Here is an 18,707-nt window from a genome sequence, read left to right as displayed (position 1 = left end):
TGTGAGTGTTTTTGTAGAGTGGGTGGTACCAGAGGTCTCTATGTGAGTGTTTTTGTAGAGTGGGTGGTACCAGGTGTCTCTATGTGATTGTTTTTGTAGAGTGGGTGGTACCAGAGGTCTCTATGTGATTGTTTTTGTAGAGTGGGTGGTACCAGGGGTCTCTATGTGAGTGTTTTTGTAGAGTGGGTGGTACCAGGGGTCTCTATGTGAGTGTTTTTATAGAGTGGGTGGTACCAGAGGTCTCTATGTGAGTGTTTTTGTAGAGTGGGTGGTACCAGGGGCCTCTATCTGAGTGTTTTTGTAGAGTGGGTGGTACCAGGGGTCTCTATGTGAGTGTTGTTGTAGAGTGGGTGGTACCAGGGGCCTCTATCTGAGTGTTGTTGTAGAGTGGGTGGTACCAGGGGCCTCTATCTGAGTGTTGTTGTAGAGTGGGTGGTACCAGGGGTCTCTATCTGAGTGTTGTTGTAGAGTGGGTGGTACCAGGGGTCTCTATCTGAGTGTTGTTGTAGAGTGGGTGGTACCAGGGATCTCTATGTGAGTGTTTTTGTAGAGTGGGTGGTACCAGGGGGCTCTATCTGAGTGTTGTTGTAGAGTGGGTGGTACCAGGTGTCTCTATGTGATTGTTTTTGTAGAGTGGGTGGTACCAGAGGTCTCTATGTGAGTGTTGTTGTAGAGTGGGTGGTACCAGGGGTCTCTATGTGAGTGTTTTTGTAGAGTGGGTGGTACCAGGGGGCTCTATCTGAGTGTTGTTGTAGAGTGGGTGGTACCAGAGGTCTCTATGTGAGTGTTGTTGTAGAGTGGGTGGTACCAGGGGCCTCTATCTGAGTGTTGTCGTAGAGTGGGTGGTACCAGGGGTCTCTATGTGAGTGTTGTTGTAGAGTGGGTGGTACCAGGGGCCTCTATCTGAGTGTTGTTGTAGAGTGGGTGGTACCAGGGGCCTCTATCTGAGAGTTGTTGTAGAGTGGGTGGTACCAGGGGTCTCTATGTGAGTGTTTTTGTAGAGTGGGTGGTACCAGGGGCCTCTATCTGAGTGTTGTCGTAGAGTGGGTGGTACCAGGGGTCTCTATGTGAGTGTTGTTGTAGAGTGGGTGGTACCAGGGGCCTCTATCTGAGTGTTGTTGTAGAGTGGGTGGTACCAGGGGCCTCTATCTGAGTGTTGTTGTACAGTGGGTGGTACCAGGGGCCTCTATCTGAGTGTTGTTGTAGAGTGGGTGGTACCAGGGGTCTCTATGTGAGTGTTGTTGTAGAGTGGGTGGTACCAGGGGCCTCTATCTGAGTGTTGTTGTAGAGTGGGTGGTACCAGGGGCCTCTATCTGAGTGTTGTTGTAGAGTGGGTGGTACCAGGGGTCTCTATGTGAGTGTTGTTGTAGAGTGGGTGGTACCAGGGGCCTCTATCTGAGTGTTGTTGTAGAGTGTGTGGTACCAGGGGTCTCTATGTGAGTGTTGTTGTAGAGTGGTCGTACCAGGGGGCTAACTGATCTGAAATGACAGGTATTATTCTCTCCGTGACAGCAGAAGTATGCAGAGGCCAGGTTCATCCATGTACTCTATGCTGTAAAACAGATGGCTGTAACCAAACTGAAACCCAACTTAATTCCCAACTGAAAATAGATTACTACATTGAACAACACTCAAAAGGCTAGGCCCGGCCCTGAGGGCCCTAAGAAAGATTTGGTTGGGCGTCCCCCCTACCTTGCTGGCAAAACATTTTAGTGGCACCTGTCCGGAACATTTTGAATTTGAAAAGTTAATTTCTTGCAATTCTACACATTTTGCCATGGGTAAACATTTTGCCATGTGGATGAGAGAAAATGTTGCAAATTTAGAACTAATTTCATGCAACTCTACTAGTTTTGCCACTGCATACAAATACTTATTATTACTTATTGTAACTACTGCTTAACTTCTTAGCCCACTGACAGTTTAGAAATGCTTCAGGTGCTTTTTATCTCATGGCACGTCCTGACAGGCAGATAGTGTGCTATGGGTGGATCAACGATTGATTCACCGTAGGCCATGCCAGGCCTCATGTGAACTGAATCATTTTTGTCTGGGTGGGGTGGTTCTTTACCGTGGACGGTTGGTTTCAAAACATCTCTTACAGTCAGTGCATCAAAGTGAGGGAAACACACAATGTGGGAAGAGGTATTGTTAGGTGATAATGGATAATGGGTTATGGGAGAGGCATGATTTGAGTGGCACGTTAAAACGTGTGTTTTTTTTGTGTATTGTGAGGTCGGGCATTAGAGAGGTTGGGCACTGATGATGGGTGATTAGGCCTGGCTCTCAGGTGGCTTTTCAATTCATTCCAAAGTTCTTCGATGGGGTTGAGGTCAGGGCTCTGTGTAGACCAGTCAAGTTCTTCAAATTTGACGAACTGACTTGTTGGAAAGGTGGCATCCTATGACGGTTCCATGTTGAAAGTCACTGAGCTCTTCAGTACGGGCCATTCTACTGCCAATGTCGGTCTATGGAGATTGCATGGCTGTGTGCTCGGTTTTATACATCTGTCAGCAAACGGGTGTAGCTGAAATAGCAGAGGCCTCTAATTTGAAGGGGTTTCCAAATACTTTTGGACATGTAGTGTTTTTCCTGTGTCCCAAATGTCACCCTATTCCAGAACCCTATCGGCCCTGGTCAAAGGTAGTGCACTATACACAGTTGAAGTCGGAAGTTTACATACACTTAGGTTGGAGTCATTAAAACTAGTTTTTCAACCACTCCACAAATTTCTTGTTAACAAACTATAGTTTTGGCAAGTCGGTTAGGACATTTACTTTGTTTACGTACACTAAGTTGACTGTGCCTTCAAACAGCTTGGAAAATTCCAGAAAATTATGTCATGGCTTTAGAAGCTTCTGATAGGCTAAATGACATCCTTTGAGTCAATCGGAGGTGTACATTTGGATGTATTTCAAGGCCTACCTTCAAACTCAGTGCCTCATTGCTTGACATCATGGGAAAAATCTAAAGTAATTAGCCAAGACCTCAGAAAGAAAATTATAGACCTCCACAAGTCTGGTTCATTCTTGGGAGCAATTTCCTAATGCATGGAGGTACAAATCAATCCCAGAACAACAGCAAAGGACCTTGTGAAGATGCTGGAGGAAACAGGTACTAAAGTATTTATATCCACAGTAAAACGAGTCCTATATCGACATACCCTGAAAGGCTTCTCAGCAAGAAAGAAGCCACTGCTCCAAAACCACCATAAAAAAGCCAGACTACAGTTTGCAACTACACATGGGAACAAAGATTGTACTTTTTGGAGAACTGTCCTCTGGTCTGATGAAACAGAAATAGAACTGTTTGGTCATAATGACCATCGTTATGTTTGGAGGAAAAAGGGGGAGGCTTGCAAGCCGAAGAACACCATCCCAACTGTGAAGCACGAGGGTGGCAGCATCAAGTTGTGGGGGTGCTTTGCTGCAGTAGGGACTGGTGCACTTCACAAAATAGATGGCGACATGAGGATGGAAAATTATGTGGTCGCAAATGGGTCTTCCAAATAGACAATGACCATAGCATACTTCCAACGTTGTGGCAAAATGGCTTAAGGACATCAAAGTCAAGGTATTGGAGTGGCCATCACAAAGCCCTGACCTCAATCCTATAGAACATTTGTGGGCAGAACTGCAAAAGCGTGTGCGAGCAAGGAGGCCTACAAAACTGACTCAGTTACACCAGCTCTGTCAGGAGGAATGGGCCAAAATTCACCCAACTTATTGTGGAGTGCTTGTAAAAGGCTACCTGAAACGTTTCACCCAAGTTAAACAATTTAAAGGCAATGCTACCAAACACTATTTGAGTGTATGTAAACTTCTGACCCACTGGGAATGTGTTGAAAGAAAGAAAAGCTGAAATAAATCATTCTCTCTACTATTATTCTTACATTTCACATTCTTAAAATAAAGTGGTGATCCTAACTGACCTAAAACAGGGAATTTTGACTAGGATTAAATGTCAGGAATTGTGAAAAAGGGAGTTTAAATGTATTTGGCCAAGGTGTATGTAAACTTCCGACTTCAACTGTAGGTAATACTGTGCCATTTGGGATTATTATCTGCTCCCATTTTCAGTCATCAGAAGCAACTGTGGCAGGGTCTCAAGGTTTGGCCTTTAGCACATGCAGATGGATATGTGATGGGTGTCACGCCTTGGTCAATATGTTTTGTGTTATCGTATATATTTTGGTCAGGCCAGGGTGTGACATGGGTTTATGTGTTGTGTTCGTATTGGGGTTTTATAGGCATTGGGATTGTGTATGATTAGGGGTGTGTCTAGTTAGGCTTGGCTGCCTGAAGCGGTTCTCAATCAGAGTCAGGTGATTCTCGTTGTCTCTGATTGGGAACCGTATTTAGGTAGCCTGAGTTTCACTTTGTATTCGTGGGTGATTGTTCCTGTCTTTGTGTATTCACCAGATAGGCTGTAATAAGTTTCACGGTCCGTTTGTTGTTTTCATAGTATTAAGTTATTTCATGTATCGTTCCTTTTTCCTTTATTAAAGATCATGAGTAACCACCACGCTGCATTTCGGTCCGACTCTCTTTCTACAACAGACGAACGCCGTTACAATGGGATGAATAAAATAACTTATTATCAAGACGAGATCATTTCAAAAACATGCAGGACAGGCACTTTGTGCTCCATTTGGAGGAGAAATTGTCATGCAACATTTTTTATATCAAAATAGTATCAACAGGACCTCCCGAGTGGCGCAGTGGTCTAAGGCGCAGTGCTAGCTGTGCCACTAGAGATTTTGGGTTCAAATCCAGGCTCTGTTGCAGCCGGCTGCGACCGGGAGACCCATGGGGTGGCGCACAATTGGCCCTTCGTCGTCCGGGTTAGGGGAGGGTTTGGCCGGCAGGGACGTCCTTTTCCCATCACGCATTAGCGACAGGCCAGGTGCAGTGCACGCTGACACGGTCGCCAGGTGCACAGTGTTTCCTCCAACACATTGGTGCGGCTGGCTTCTGTGTTAAGTGGGCATTGTGTGAAGAAACACAGAGGCTTGGTCGGGTTTTATTTCGGGGAGGACGCACGGCTCTCGACCTTCGCCTCTCCTGAGTCATTATGGGAGTTGCAGCGATGAGACAGGACTGTAACTACCAATTGGATACCACGAAATTGGGGAGAATTTTTTTTTTGTATCAAACATCAAAACGTATTTAAAATTCAACAACATTTCCGGTCTTGTTCCTGGAACTTTGGTTTCAGAGGAGGAAGGGGAAGACCATCCTCCTCAGTGAATTTCATCAAAATAAAAATTGTGAAACTTTAAAAACTACAAATTATTTTAGGTAAAACTATACTAAATATATTTGCGTCACCAAATAATTGATTAAAACACACTGCTTTACAATGAAGGTCTACAGTAGCCTCAGCAACACTCTGCAGGGTAGCACCATGGTTTAGCCGGAGGACAGCTAGCTTCTTTCCTGCTCTGGGTACATTGAATTCAATTCAAATCCTAGGAGGCACATGGTTCTCTCCCCCTTCCATAGACTTACATAGTAATTATGACAAATTCCGGAGGACATTCTCCAACCTATCAGAGCTCTTGCAACATGAACTGGCATGTTGTCCAGGATCAGAGAATTAATCTAGTCCTGAAAGCATAAGCTACAGCTAGCTAACACTGCAGTGAATAAAATGTGGTGAGTAGTTGATTTAAATTGAGAGAAAGACAATAGTTGAACAGTTTTGAAGAAATCCTTTTTTTACAAAATGAAGGAGAAGCAAGAGAGAGAGAAAGAGGTTTGATTGTATTTTTTATTTTTATTTCACTTAGCTAGAGAATGCAGCTACCTAGTTTAGCCTACTCAAATATATGGCTCAAAAAGAGAGGGATGCTATGTTAGCTAGCTGGCTACTGCTATCCAACACTGGAACTCTTCCAAGTCAAGGTAAGCTTTTGGGTTCATTAAATTATTGTAACTGCTAAACTTCTTTCTGACTGTACACTGTACTGTATGATTGTAGCAGGTTTACTAACATATTAGTTCTAGTTAGTTCTAATATGTTGACTATGACATGATAAAGGTGTAGTCTGTGTGTAGTGGTTAGCAGTCATGATATGAAGGTTTGACTTGGAAAGTTTTTTTCGCCTGGTCACAGACAGCTGATGTGTTGTGCACTGAAGTCCACAAGTGAAGGTAAAAGATGAGAGGAGGAGAGCGCATAGATAGTTGCGAGAAGTAATCATATAAACAAAGAGCATGTTGTTTTTATGTGGCTGTTATGAAAGTGAACTGTGTTTGTCTCTTAAACGGAAGCGAACTGAGTTGAAAAGGGGATAAAAACATACCGGAATTTGGATGTCGCTTAAGGCAGCCCCCCGCACCTCTCTGATTCGGAGGGGTTGGGTTAAATGTGGAAGGCACATTTATGTTGAATGCATTCAGTTGTACAACTGACTAGGTATCCCCCTTTCCCTAATTTGTCCAAAAGAAACTCTAATTTGCAACTGTTGGACTAATGATTACACCCTAGATCAGCTAGATGCTGGCAAGACTGTGCAAGGCGGTATTGAATGCGTCACTGTCTGTCTCCTCAATTGATTACTCAAAATTCTCTCGACCTGTGTCCACCTACGCTGTAAACTTCCATTCATAGGCTAGGTTTCGCACATTGGCTCTGTACCGGTACCACCTGTATATAGCCTCGCTACTGTTATTTTCACTGTCATTTTACTGTTTTTACCTAATACCTATTTTTTACTTAAAATTCGCTGTTGGTTAGGGCTTGTAAGTAAGCATTTCACTGTAAGGTCTACACCTGTTGTATTCTGTGCACGTAACAAATAAACTTTGATTTGATTTGTAGCAACCTCATGATGGGTACAGGGACAATTTTAGAATCATGTAGTAGCCTAAAACAGAGATTCTTAAGCTTTTTCAGCTCAACCCAAAATGAGAAATGTTCTGTCCTTGAACGACCGAAATTAAGAAGAAATAGTGTGTCATTATAAATGTTTACTCATAACTCGCGACCCACCGCTCACATCAGTGGCGGTCAGGGCCATTTAAGATGAGGGAGGATGTTGTTTTTTTCATGAGCATGGCCATGTTTCTGTTACAGCATATTGGATGACTCTCATTCATATTCCATTCACCCAGTTCAATGTAACAGCGATAGGTTTAGGCTACTATATGATACACAACTTTTCCCTATACCCATCATGAGGTTGCTACAACCTAGCCTATGAATGAAAGTTTCTAAGTTTATACAGTTCCTAGGTGCACACAGGTCGAGAGACAAATTTGAGGTGACAGACAGTGACACTTGGACTGACAGTGACATTGAATACCGCCTTGCACACTCTTGCCTGCATCTAGCTGATATAGAAATAGTTTTTCAACAGAATCGGTGGAATGAATACACCCCTGATCACGTGTAAATACAGTTCACTTTCATAGCAGCCATGTTGTATTTCTTCTCATGCGCTCTCCTCCTCTCACCTCTTCCTTCACTTGTGGACTTCCATGCACAACACGTTAGCTGTATGTGACCAGGCGAAAAAACCTTTCCCAAGCCAAACCGCTACACACAGCCTACATCGTTGTCACCATATTTGCTAAAGTAACAACAAAGATATGTATAACTAAACTCATTGTTATATTTGTGGTAGCATCATAGTCAGCATAGCTGATAGAACTAACGCGTTAGTAAACCCGCTACAATCATGCAGTAACGTTACAGTGTACAGTCATTAAGCAGTTACACCGGCGGGCCCCGGAGGCAATATATTAGTAAACCAAAAGCTTACCTTTAATTGGAAGAGATCCAGTGTTGTCTTGGAAAGTCATAGCCAGCTAGCTAACATATAATTCCTCTGTTTGAGCAGGGTGTTTCAGTAGGCTAATTGCATTTGCTAGCTAAATAAGTGAAATAGAAAGTGAAAAAAATGAAGAACTCTCTCTCTATTTTTCTCTTGTCTCTCCTTCATTTTGGAAGAAATTAATTTGGTCAAAAAAAACTATTCGACTATTGCCTCTATCTATCTTTGAATCAACAACTCACCAAATTTTATACACTGCAGTGCTATCTAGCTGTATGTTATGCTTTCAGTACTAGATTAATTATCTGATCCTTTCATTGGGTGGACAAAATGTGAGTTCATGCTGAAAAGCATCCCGGAGTCGCCTCTTCACTGTTGACATTGAGATGAGTGTTTTGCTGGTACTATTTAATGAAGATTCCAGTAGAGGACTTGTGAGGCGTCTGTTTCTCAAACTAGACACTAATGTACTTGTCCTCTTGCTCAGTTGTGCACCGGGGCCTCCCACTCCTCTTTCTAATCTGGTTAGAAACAGTTTGCCCTGTTCTGTTAGTGCTGAATACGGCTGCTAGAATCCTGACTAGAACCAAAAAATTTGATCATATTACTCCAGTGCTAGCCTCTCTACACTGGCTTCCTGTCAAAGCAAGGGCTGATTTCAAGGTTTTACTGCTAACCTACAAAGCATTACATGGGCTTGCTCCTACCTATCTCTCTGATTTGGTCCTGCCGTACATACCTACACGTACGCTACGGTCACAAGACGCAGGCCTCCTAATTGTCCCTAGAATTTCTAAGCAAACAGCTGGAGGCAGGGCTTTCTCCTATAGAGCTCCATTTTTATGGAACGGTCTGCCTACCCATGTCAGAGACGCAAACTCGGTCTCAACCTTTAAGTCTTTACTGAAGACTCATCTCTTCAGTGGGTCATATGATTGAGTGTAGTCTGGCCCAGGAGTGGGAAGGTGAACGGAAAGGCTCTGGAGCAACGAACCGCCCTTGCTGTCTCTGCCTGGCCGATTCCCCTCTTTCCACTGGGATTCTCTGCCTCTACCCTGTTACGGGGCTGAGTCACTGGCTTACTGGGGCTCTCTCATGCCGTTGCGTCACCTGGGTGGGTTGATTCACTGTTGTGGTTGGCCTGTCTGGGTTGGCGCCCCCCCTTGGGTTGAGCTGTGGCGGAGATCTTTGTGGGCTATACTCGGCCTTGTCTCAGGATGGTAAGTTGGTGGTTGAAGATATCCCTCTAGTGGTGTGGGGGCTGTGCTTTGGCAAAGTGGGTGGGGTTATATCCTTCCTGTTTGGCCCTGTCCGGGGTGTCCTCGGATGGGGCCACAGTGTCTCCTGACCCCTCCTGTCTCAGCCTCCAGTATTTATGCTGCATTAGTTTATGTGTCGGGGGGCTAGGGTCAGTTTGTTATATCTGGAGTACTTCTCCTGTCCTATTCGGTGTCCTGTGTGAATCTAAGTGTGCGTTCTCTAATTCTCTCCTTCTCTCTTTCTTTCTCTCTCTCGGAGGACCTGAGCCCTAGGACCATGCCCCAGGACTACCTGACATGATGAAGTCCCCAGTCCACCTGGCCATGCTGCTGCTCCAGTTTCAACTGGCCTGGGCCCTAGGACCATGTCCCAGGACTACCTGACATGATGACTCCTTGCTGTCCCCAGTCCACCTGGCCATGCTGCTGCTCCAGTTTCAACTGTTCTGCCTTACTATTATTTAACCATGCTGGTCATTTATGAACATTTGAACATCTTGGCCACGTTCTGTTATAATCTCCACCCGGCACAGCCAGAAGAGGACTGGCCACCCCACATATGCTCTCTCTAATTCTCTCTTTCTTTCTCTCTCTCGGAGGACCTGAGCCCTAGGACCGTAGGACTACCTGACATGATGACTCCTTGCTGTCCCCAGTCCACCTGACTGTGCTGCTGCTCCAGTTTCAACTGTTCTGCCTTATTATTATTCGACCATGCTGGTCATTTATGAACATTTGAACATCTTGGTCATGTTCTGTTATAATCTCTACCCGGCACAGCCAGAAGAGGACTGGCCACCCCACATAGCCTGGTTCCTCTCTAGGTTTCTTCCTAGGTTTTGGCCTTTCTAGGGAGTTTTTCCTAGCCACCGTGCTTTTACACCTGCATTGTTTGCTGTTTGGGGTTTTAGGCTGGGTTTCTGTACAGCACTTTGAGATATCAGCTGATGTACGAAGGGCTATATAAATAAATTTGATTTGATTTGATTTGATTCTGTGAAGGGAGTAGTACACAGCGTTTTACAAGATCTTCAGTTTCTTGGCAATTTCACGCATGGAATAGCCTTCATTTCTCAGAACAAAGAATAGACTGACAGGGTTCAGAAGAAAGTTATTTGTTTCCGGCCATTTTGAGCCTGTAATCGAACCCACAAATGCTGATGCTCCAGATACTCAACTAGTCTAAAGAAGGACAGTTTTATTGCTTCTTTAATCAGCACCACAGTTTTCACCTGTGCTAACATAACAGCAAAATGGTTTTCTAATGATCAATTAGCCTTTTAAAATTATAAACTTGGATTAGCTAACACAACGTGCCATTGGAACACAAGAGGGATGGTTGCTGATAATGGGCCTCTGTACGCCTAAGTAGATATTACATAAAAAATCTGTTGTTTCCAGCTACAATAGTCATTTACGACATTGACAATGTCTACACTGTATTTCTGATCAATTTGATGTTATTTTAATGGACAAAAAATATGCTTTTCTTTCAAAAACAAGGACATTTGTAAGTGACCCCAAACTTTTGAACGGTAGTGTATATAAACTCAGCAAAAAAATAAACGTCCTCTCACTGTCAACTGCGTTCATTTTCAGCAAACGTAACATGTGTAAATATTAGAACATAACAAGATTCAACAACTGAGACATGAACTGAACAAGTTCCACAGACATGTGACTAACATAAATTGAATAGTGTGTCCCTGAACAAAGGGGGGGTCAAAATCAAAAGTAACAGTCAGTATCTAGTGTGGCCACCAGCTGCATTAAGTACTGCAGTGCAACTCCTCCTCGTGGACTGTACCAGATTTGCCTGTTCTTGCTGTGAGATGTCACCCCACTCTTCCACCAAGGCACCTGCAAGTTCCCAGACATTTCTGGGGGGAATGGCCCTAGCCCCCACCCTCCAATCCAACAGGTCCCAGACGTGCTCAATGGGATTGAGATCTGGGCTCTTCGCTGGCCATGGCAGAACATTGACATTCCTGTCTTGCAGGAAATAACGCTCAGAACGAGCAGTATGGCTGGTGGCATTGTCATGCTGGAGGGTCATGTCAGGATGGTCCTGAAGGAAGGCTACCACATGAGGGAGGAGGATGTCTTCCCTGTAATGCACAGCGTTGAGATTGCCTGCAATGACAACAAGCTCAGTCCGATGATGCTGTGGCACACTGCCCCAAACCATGACAGACCCTCCACCTCCAAATCGATCCCGCTCCAGAGTACAGGCCTCAGTGTAACTCTCTTTCCTTTGACGATAAACACGAATCCGACCATCACCCCTGGTGAGCGAAGTGCTCTTCAGCGAAGATCACTTTTTGCCGGTCCTGTCGGGTCCAGCGACGGTGGGTTTGTGTCCATAGGCAATGTTGTTGCCGGTGATGTCTGGTGAGGACCTGCCTTGCAATAGGCCTACAAGCACCCAGTCCAGCCTCTCTCAGCCTATTGCGGACAGTCTGAGCACTTGATGGAGGGATTGTGTGTTCCTGGTGTAACTCGGGCAGTTGTTGTTGCCATCCTGTACCTGTCCGGCAGGTGTGATGTTCGGATGTACCGATCCTGTGCAGGTGTTGTTACACGTGGTCTGCCACTGTGAGGTCGATCAGCTGTTCGTCCTGTCTCCCTGTAATGCTGTCTTAGGCGTCCCACAGTACGGTCATTGCAATTTATTGCCCTGGCCACATCTGCAGTCCTCATGCCTCCTTGCAACATGCCTAAGGCATGTTCACACAGATGAGCAGGGACCCTGGGCATCGTTCTTTTTGTGTTTTTCAGAGTCCGTAGAAAGGCCTCTTTAGTGTCCTAAGTTTTCATAACTTTGACCTTAATTGCCTACCGTCTGTAAGCTGTTAGTGTCTTAACGACCGTTCCACAGGTGCATGTTCATTAATTGTTTATGGTTCATTGAACAAGCAAGGGAAACAGTGTTTAAGCCTTTACAGTGAAGATCTGTGAAGTTCCTGAAGGTCCTTTCTTTTTTTGCTGAGTTTATATATATATTTATATGTGTTTTTGTATATTTTGTATAGTTTTATCTGTTTACAATTTTTTTTAAATGGATTCACTGAGGAGGATGATCCTCCCCTTCCTCCTCTGAGGAGCCTCCACTGGCTCACATGCTCAGGTCCCACCTTGGGTCCCAAACCATAGTTTAAGAAACCCTGGCCTAAACCTGTCAATGTTACATTGAGCTGGGTGAACGGAATAGAGAGGGTTCTGTACAGCAGAATCTTAATAAGGCTTTAATAAGGCTTTGTTTACACTTTAGGGTTATACGTCATAGTCTGTATGGTGTGTGCAGGGCACGAAAGCCAATACATGCTGATGTGTTTATTCTATTATTCCAATCCGGTTATTGGCTCCTTTGACTATTGCTCAAGATATGATCAATCAAACAGTTCGCTCTCATTGTGCCTGAGTCTGCCGTTTACACAAAGGCTCCCCACAACTCGGTGAGTCCCTGAATTTGCAGATTAGCCTAAATGATGGTTAAACTGCAGGTTTATTGTCTCCTGATCTTCCTGTACATTTATGACTGCTGGACGGATCTGGTACTTTCAATTTACCAGGACATTTATTACAATACTGGCTCAGCATTTGAAATAGCCTCAAAATTCAGAACCGCTGTTCCTGAGCGTTGTTTTCCCGCCAGAGGTATGTGTTTTTTATTTGCTCAGTGACTCCAGTGGGTCTCCAAACACTTGAACTCAGATTCTTGTAATCCTTTCGATGCCTGATGATTGTCAAACACAAGTACAAGTAAGGCCCAGACCTGGGGGGGCAACCCCCCCCCCCCCCCTTGTCCAATCCCTTTATATCCCTGCTAACATGCAGCGTGCTTAGTGTTTGCATTACCCGTCTGGAGACGATAAAACAGTCGGAGGAACGAATGCTGTATGCGGATTAGAGGAGTGTTAATTTCGGAGACACAATGTTTTTGCAGGGGCTCCCGCATGTGTCCTTTTATCTGATAGACCCACAGTTCATCGTAGTCAAATCACACACAAAAAAACACAGGGGAATGGGCTCACTCTAACAATTATCACATGAATGAGCTTTGTATGGAGCACACACACACTGCCTCCATTCTGCACCTTGGCAGCATGGGACACAGATTCAACAAAATAAAGTTATTTTGAACCATCCCAGCGTTTTCCATCCGAGCGTTTTCAATTTTGCCCATAGCCATATTACTGGCTACCCTGTTACATAACATGACTTTCTTCTCAAATGTTTGGTTTGGAAGCACCCTGACCACTGGGGCTAGCAACAACAAAAAAATCACAATCATCTTTTCTTTTTCTTTCCTTAGTTTCAGTAAAATAAGTCAAATAAACCCACATTCAGTTAAATTAAAGGCTTGAGGGGGGAAACAGAGACAGACAGAAAAGTGGTAACAATGAATTCAATTCATTGCCTAGGTTTGGCTGCAGGCCTCGAGAGCTAAACTGAATCTTTGGTTAATGAGAAAAGGGCTGGGGTCCTACAGTACGAAAGCCTGCAGTACAAAACCATATAATAAAAAACCCTACAGCACCAAACCTCACAAAACACAGCCCAAACTCATTCTCACAGAATAAAAACAAAACTTTCTTCCATACCCCTACTATACAGCATCAACATGGATGATGGACAGTGTAAATCCCTCCTATAGCTTTTTAAGATAAAGTAAGAGGTTGTTGATAGTTAATATAACTGGAAGATGAATAGTGGTAGTGCTAAGGTATAGCCGAACATAATTATTTTCTAAAACTCATCATGTGAAGAGATGTAGCCTAGTCGTCCAGTCTGTTTGTGCTTTAGCCAATGAAGATAGAGTTAGGTCAGACACTGTACATACAGTCTGGAACCAGTCTAGGAGAGGTGTACTGTTAGCCTGGTTCCAGATTAGCTTGTGCTCTTGCCAACTCGTCATTGTCAAGACAGTTATTGTCAATTAAATTGAAGTTTTGGCTTGACAATTACAGTACTGTTTACACTGACCTGTGGCTCGTATACATACTGTACATTCTGAGACCATAAAAATATATGTATGGGACCAGGTTTGGAGAGGTTCTGTCCAAACTGACCTGTGGCTACTGCAGTATGGGACCCTATACTGTAAATAGAATATGGGGACACTCAATATGGCCGCCAGTCCTCCCATTATGGCATAACTGACCCGAATGGGGATACCTGCTCTATTCATTCTAACTCTATGTATGGGACCAAGGCTAGAGACTTCACTGACCTGTCGCTGCTGAGATGGTTGCGGTGCCACTCTGCTTGTGTCCCCTCTCAGCGGTCAGGGTTATAGTGTACAGCATGCCAGGCGTCAGGTTCCTCAGGGTGTACTTGATGTCATTGGAGAAGGGGGTCAACTCAGCCCTGTACCCGTCGGCCGACACATATAGCAACTTGTACTTGTCGATCTTAGCCACCGGCTTCTGCCACACCAGCACCAACTCAGTCTCAGTGGAAGACTCCACCTCAAGGTTTTTAGGCGCATCCAATGCTGAAGATTAGAATAAAGAAGGAGAATATAGAACAAATAATATGAAATATAGAAAGAGAATATAGAACATAGAAGGATAATATAGAACAAAGAATATGAAATAGACAAAGAATATAGAATACATGATATAGAAGGAGAATATAGAATATAGAATAGGAAATATAGAAGGAGTATTTCAGGCTAACAAGACTAGGATGTCTGACTGTAGTGCAAGACAAGTGGAGAAAACTATTTGTGGATTGTAGGAGGTAAATAGTTGAATGGGAATTATAATTAGTAGATTCCTACTACTATCCATGACAGTAAACAACACAATGTATTTATTTACAATACAGTAAAAGTGAATAGATCTCACCTGTAACGGCATTGGTGGTGGAAGGAAGGCTCTCGCGCTCGCTCTTCACGGCAGTCACTCCCATCCCATACTCTGTCCCAGGTCTCAGGCCTACACACAGACAAATAACACGTATTGTACCAGATGTGTGCAAACAGAGTATGAGGAACATCTTTTTGTTGTATTGACCAATGATCAGGTTTTGATCTATGAAAATAGTGTAATAGAAAAACACTCAGCTGTTTACAGCTAATAGCTTCGACAACAATGAAAAAGATTCAAGCACTTCAAGGTCTTAATTGCCTAAAAGAGATTCAAGCATAATTGGGTTTCAGCCTCTTCATCCTGGAACCTGTATTTGGAACCTCTATTTGCACTGATGGCTCTAGAAGAGGCTCTCTATGGGCCAGAAACAACATTTGCTGTGATATAAGAGGCTTTTGAGATCGCTGTGTGCGGTGCAATTAACAGCCCTCAGTCCAACTGCCCTTATTTCCTTTATTAACTCCCACAGAGGTCACTAGGCAGCCAAGCACCAGGAGTCTTGCAGCATGAAATTACACCTAATGCAGAGGAAACTCATTATCAATAAAATCACAAGCGTGAAGGCAATTACAGATAATAACTGTGTGAAAAAAGTGCTGAGGTGTGTGAGGATCAGAGAGGAGCGGAGGGGGACGTCAGTCAGCTAAATAGAAACACTGGGTGTGTCCCAAAATGGCACCCTATTCCCTACAGAGTGCACTTTTTTTTGAGTAGTGCACTATGTAGGGAGTAAAACACTATGTAGATGATGGAATGCCATTTGGAATGCACACACTGCCTTATATACAGGGGATGGGCCTCCCAAGGACAAAGAATGGGCCTCAGACAAAGACACAATTACTGGTTTGCAATCTTTTTTTCTTTTTTTCTCAGGTAGGAAGCCTAATCCTTCAATGCAGTGGCACATGGTTTAGAAAAACACGTCCGTCCGCCCACCTCAAAGCATGGTGCATTCTGGGAGCCGATGCAGGTGGATGAAAAAAGGCCCTCCCTGCTTTTCTTGTTTGACCAGGATGGAGCTCACATGGAATAACACTGTTGCTTGTTTCAATTTAAAGCCCAAATGCACTCTCCTTTTAGCTGTTTTCTAATAAAAACTGAAACTGTACCAGAAGCACAGTTCACTTCCTCACTTCCTGTAGAGTGGGAAACGAGACTAGCACCACCACAGCATCCTGTAACTCTGGACTAGTGGGAGGGGTACTGGCTTACCAAAGGGAAAGGAACACCGCCACAACCTCGCTCTCCAACAAAGCCGATTGAACTGAGGAGCTAACTGAAGTGAAGAGGAAGTTGTCTGGAAGAGAAACTCTTGGAGGGCAGTTGAAGTAGATCAAAATAAAATCTTTATTGATATAACTAACGCATTTGAGCCCTCTGCCTTCGCCAGGGTTTTACAGATATTCAAATGAGATCACTTACCACTGATCTTGGCCTGGGTGGTGTCCATGGGTCCTGTAGGGAACAGCAGCTCCCCGTGGTCTCCTCCAGAGAGGGGGCCGTATTTGATGCGGTAGTTGTCTACTTTAGCCAGGCTGTTCTTCCACTCCAGAGTGATGCTCTCGTCAGTCAGCTCTACCGCCTGCAGATCCTGCGGAGCATCCAGGTCTGGAACACATCCAGTCACAGATCAGTCGGAGTGGGAACAGACCACCACTTTTTTTTTTAACAGAATTTTGCATCCCTAGTGCTGTATGAAATGCTTGTTCCAGGTTCCTTGGCTGCATATCCCAAATGGAACCTGGAACCAAACATTCCCTATATAGCAGGATTGGGGTCAATTCCACAAATTAAATTCTAATTCTATTCCATCCCTGTAAATTCCATTTAATTCAATTATTTGCATTCTGAGATAATTCAATTCCTTTCAATTCCAATGTTAGGTCATTCCAATAAATCATTCCCCGATTCAATATTATCCCCAGAACTTCTACAAATTCAAATGAATTCCCTCAGGCTTTCAGGCTGATCTGTTCAGACAGCCTAGCTGTACTGGAAATATAGAAATACAAGTTGAAATGACTTAAACAAATCATGTAGTCAACTTTTGATACTGCATTAATTATATTAACTGGGACATATACAAATAACAATTAAATTAAATTACAAAGATTAAATGTTTTTACAATTCTAATTCAAACAGTCTAATTACAATTCAATTCCAATTGTGTAAATTGACGATTGTTGAAATTCAAATTGAATTCAATGTACATTCTCCACTTCATGAGTGAAATCAAAAATGGAATTGGAATTTCAAATTAAATTGGAATTGACCCCAACCCTGCTATATAGTGCAATACTTTTGACCAGAGCAATAATGGGCCTTGATGAAAAAGTAGTGCACTGTAAAGGGAATAGGGTGCAAATTGGGACATTGCTCGTGTCTTACCTGTTAGGAAGTTCTCAGACACAGGCACACTAGTCATCTCTCCCCTCTTGGCCATGAGAGACACCTCATACTCTGTGTCAGGGTTCAGGCTGCCCAGGTGGTACTGTGTGTCGCTGGAGGACAGCTCCACTGTGTTCCTGTCTGAGGGGTTGTCGTTGGGCCCGTAGGTCACGCTCACCCCGTCCACCACAGCCACCGGCAGAAACCAGGTCACCAGCGCTGTGGTGTCCGTTACGTCACGCACATCCACCTCTCTGGGCGAATCGATCTCTGCAGAGAGAGGAGGCCAGAAAAGGGGGTGGGGTGAATACAGGGTGCTATTCCCTATATAGAGCACTACTTTTGACTAGAGCACTATGGTACCTGGTCAAAAGTAGTCCACTATATAGGGAATAGGGTGCTATTTGGGTCGAATCCCATTTAATAAGCATTTAGGAAGCATTCATAAGGTTCGTAGGCCAGAGAAGGGGGTTTGGTTGTTAAATTAAGGCAGGTTGCCTATTTAGGAATAAACTGGGCAAGGGAGGAAGTGGTACTGGGTGCAGGTGCCCAGGTAAGACGCCAAGGATTGGGCAGAGAGACTTGGAATCCAGGTTAGAGAGTGTGAGCTCTCATCAGAACCTTTGCTACAGGGTTGAATATGAATAGTGAGAGCATGTACTACCAATAATAGTTTGAAAACACTGCAATTTCTAGTATGCATCCATGCATGCAGTTGTTCATGTAAGTACACATCAAAACCTGGAGCATGAAAGGCACTTTCCCTACAGTGTGATGGAATTGATTTGTCACATTCAGCAACTTCAGGAAAGTCAAACCTTCTGCAAAAGGGAGATAAGACATGGAACCTGCATTGGAGCTTAACACAGATTTAACCCCCAATGAGACTGGCTGTGTGCTTGTGCCCGTGTGTGTGCGTGCATGTGTGCGGCTCCAGGGTTGTGATTGTCTCCTAAGTGGTGCCTCCATCCCACACACATACACACCATGGGGGGAGGGGGAGAGTGAGGGGGGGACGGGATCACTCCATGCAATTAGACCCCCAGAATGCAAATCCCACTACAGTATGTCAATGTGTGTTAATGGCAGACATAAAGAAGCCCTGAGTGACATGGAGATATAGGAAACCCCATCCCTGTGCTGCTGTGTGTGTGTGTGTGTGTGTGTGTGTGTGTGTGTGTGTGTGTGTGTGTGTGTGTGTGTGTGTGTGTGTGTGTGTGTGTGTGTGTGTGTGTTCAGGTTCCATTGTTCAACAGCTCCATAGACTTCATACATGTTGTAAATACTAGTCCTATAGTAGTGACAGTCAATGCGTTAACTTATAAACTACCCATCCGATCCTAAAGAGGAGGTCTATAAGAGGAGAACGTCAGGTAGCTAATGGCTTCTCCTTGCCTTGCTCC

At 44.2% G+C, this 18,707-nt stretch overlaps 1 protein-coding gene across 3 annotated transcripts in view; it reads right to left on the bottom strand.

The window, feature by feature from the left end:
• The window catches only part of tncb (tenascin Cb), a 65,248-nt gene that overhangs the window by 25,450 nt on the left and 21,091 nt on the right, over nucleotides 1-18,707 (bottom strand). For all 3 annotated transcript variants that reach the window (XM_029638267.2, XM_029638269.2, XM_029638270.2), the window contains exons 7-10: nucleotides 17,305-17,574; nucleotides 16,338-16,523; nucleotides 14,892-14,981; nucleotides 14,273-14,536 (exon numbers count right to left, since the gene is read on the bottom strand). In XM_029638267.2, coding sequence (XP_029494127.1) covers nucleotides 14,273-14,536; nucleotides 14,892-14,981; nucleotides 16,338-16,523; nucleotides 17,305-17,574 — 810 coding nt within the window. The remainder of the gene's footprint in view (nucleotides 1-14,272; nucleotides 14,537-14,891; nucleotides 14,982-16,337; nucleotides 16,524-17,304; nucleotides 17,575-18,707) is intronic.

The sequence above is a fragment of the Oncorhynchus nerka genome, linkage group LG27, assembly GCF_034236695.1.
Source record: "Oncorhynchus nerka isolate Pitt River linkage group LG27, Oner_Uvic_2.0, whole genome shotgun sequence".
Lineage (NCBI taxonomy): Eukaryota > Metazoa > Chordata > Actinopteri > Salmoniformes > Salmonidae > Oncorhynchus > Oncorhynchus nerka.
Note: the sequence above shows the minus strand (reverse complement) of the source record. Positions and strands in the feature narration are given on the sequence as shown.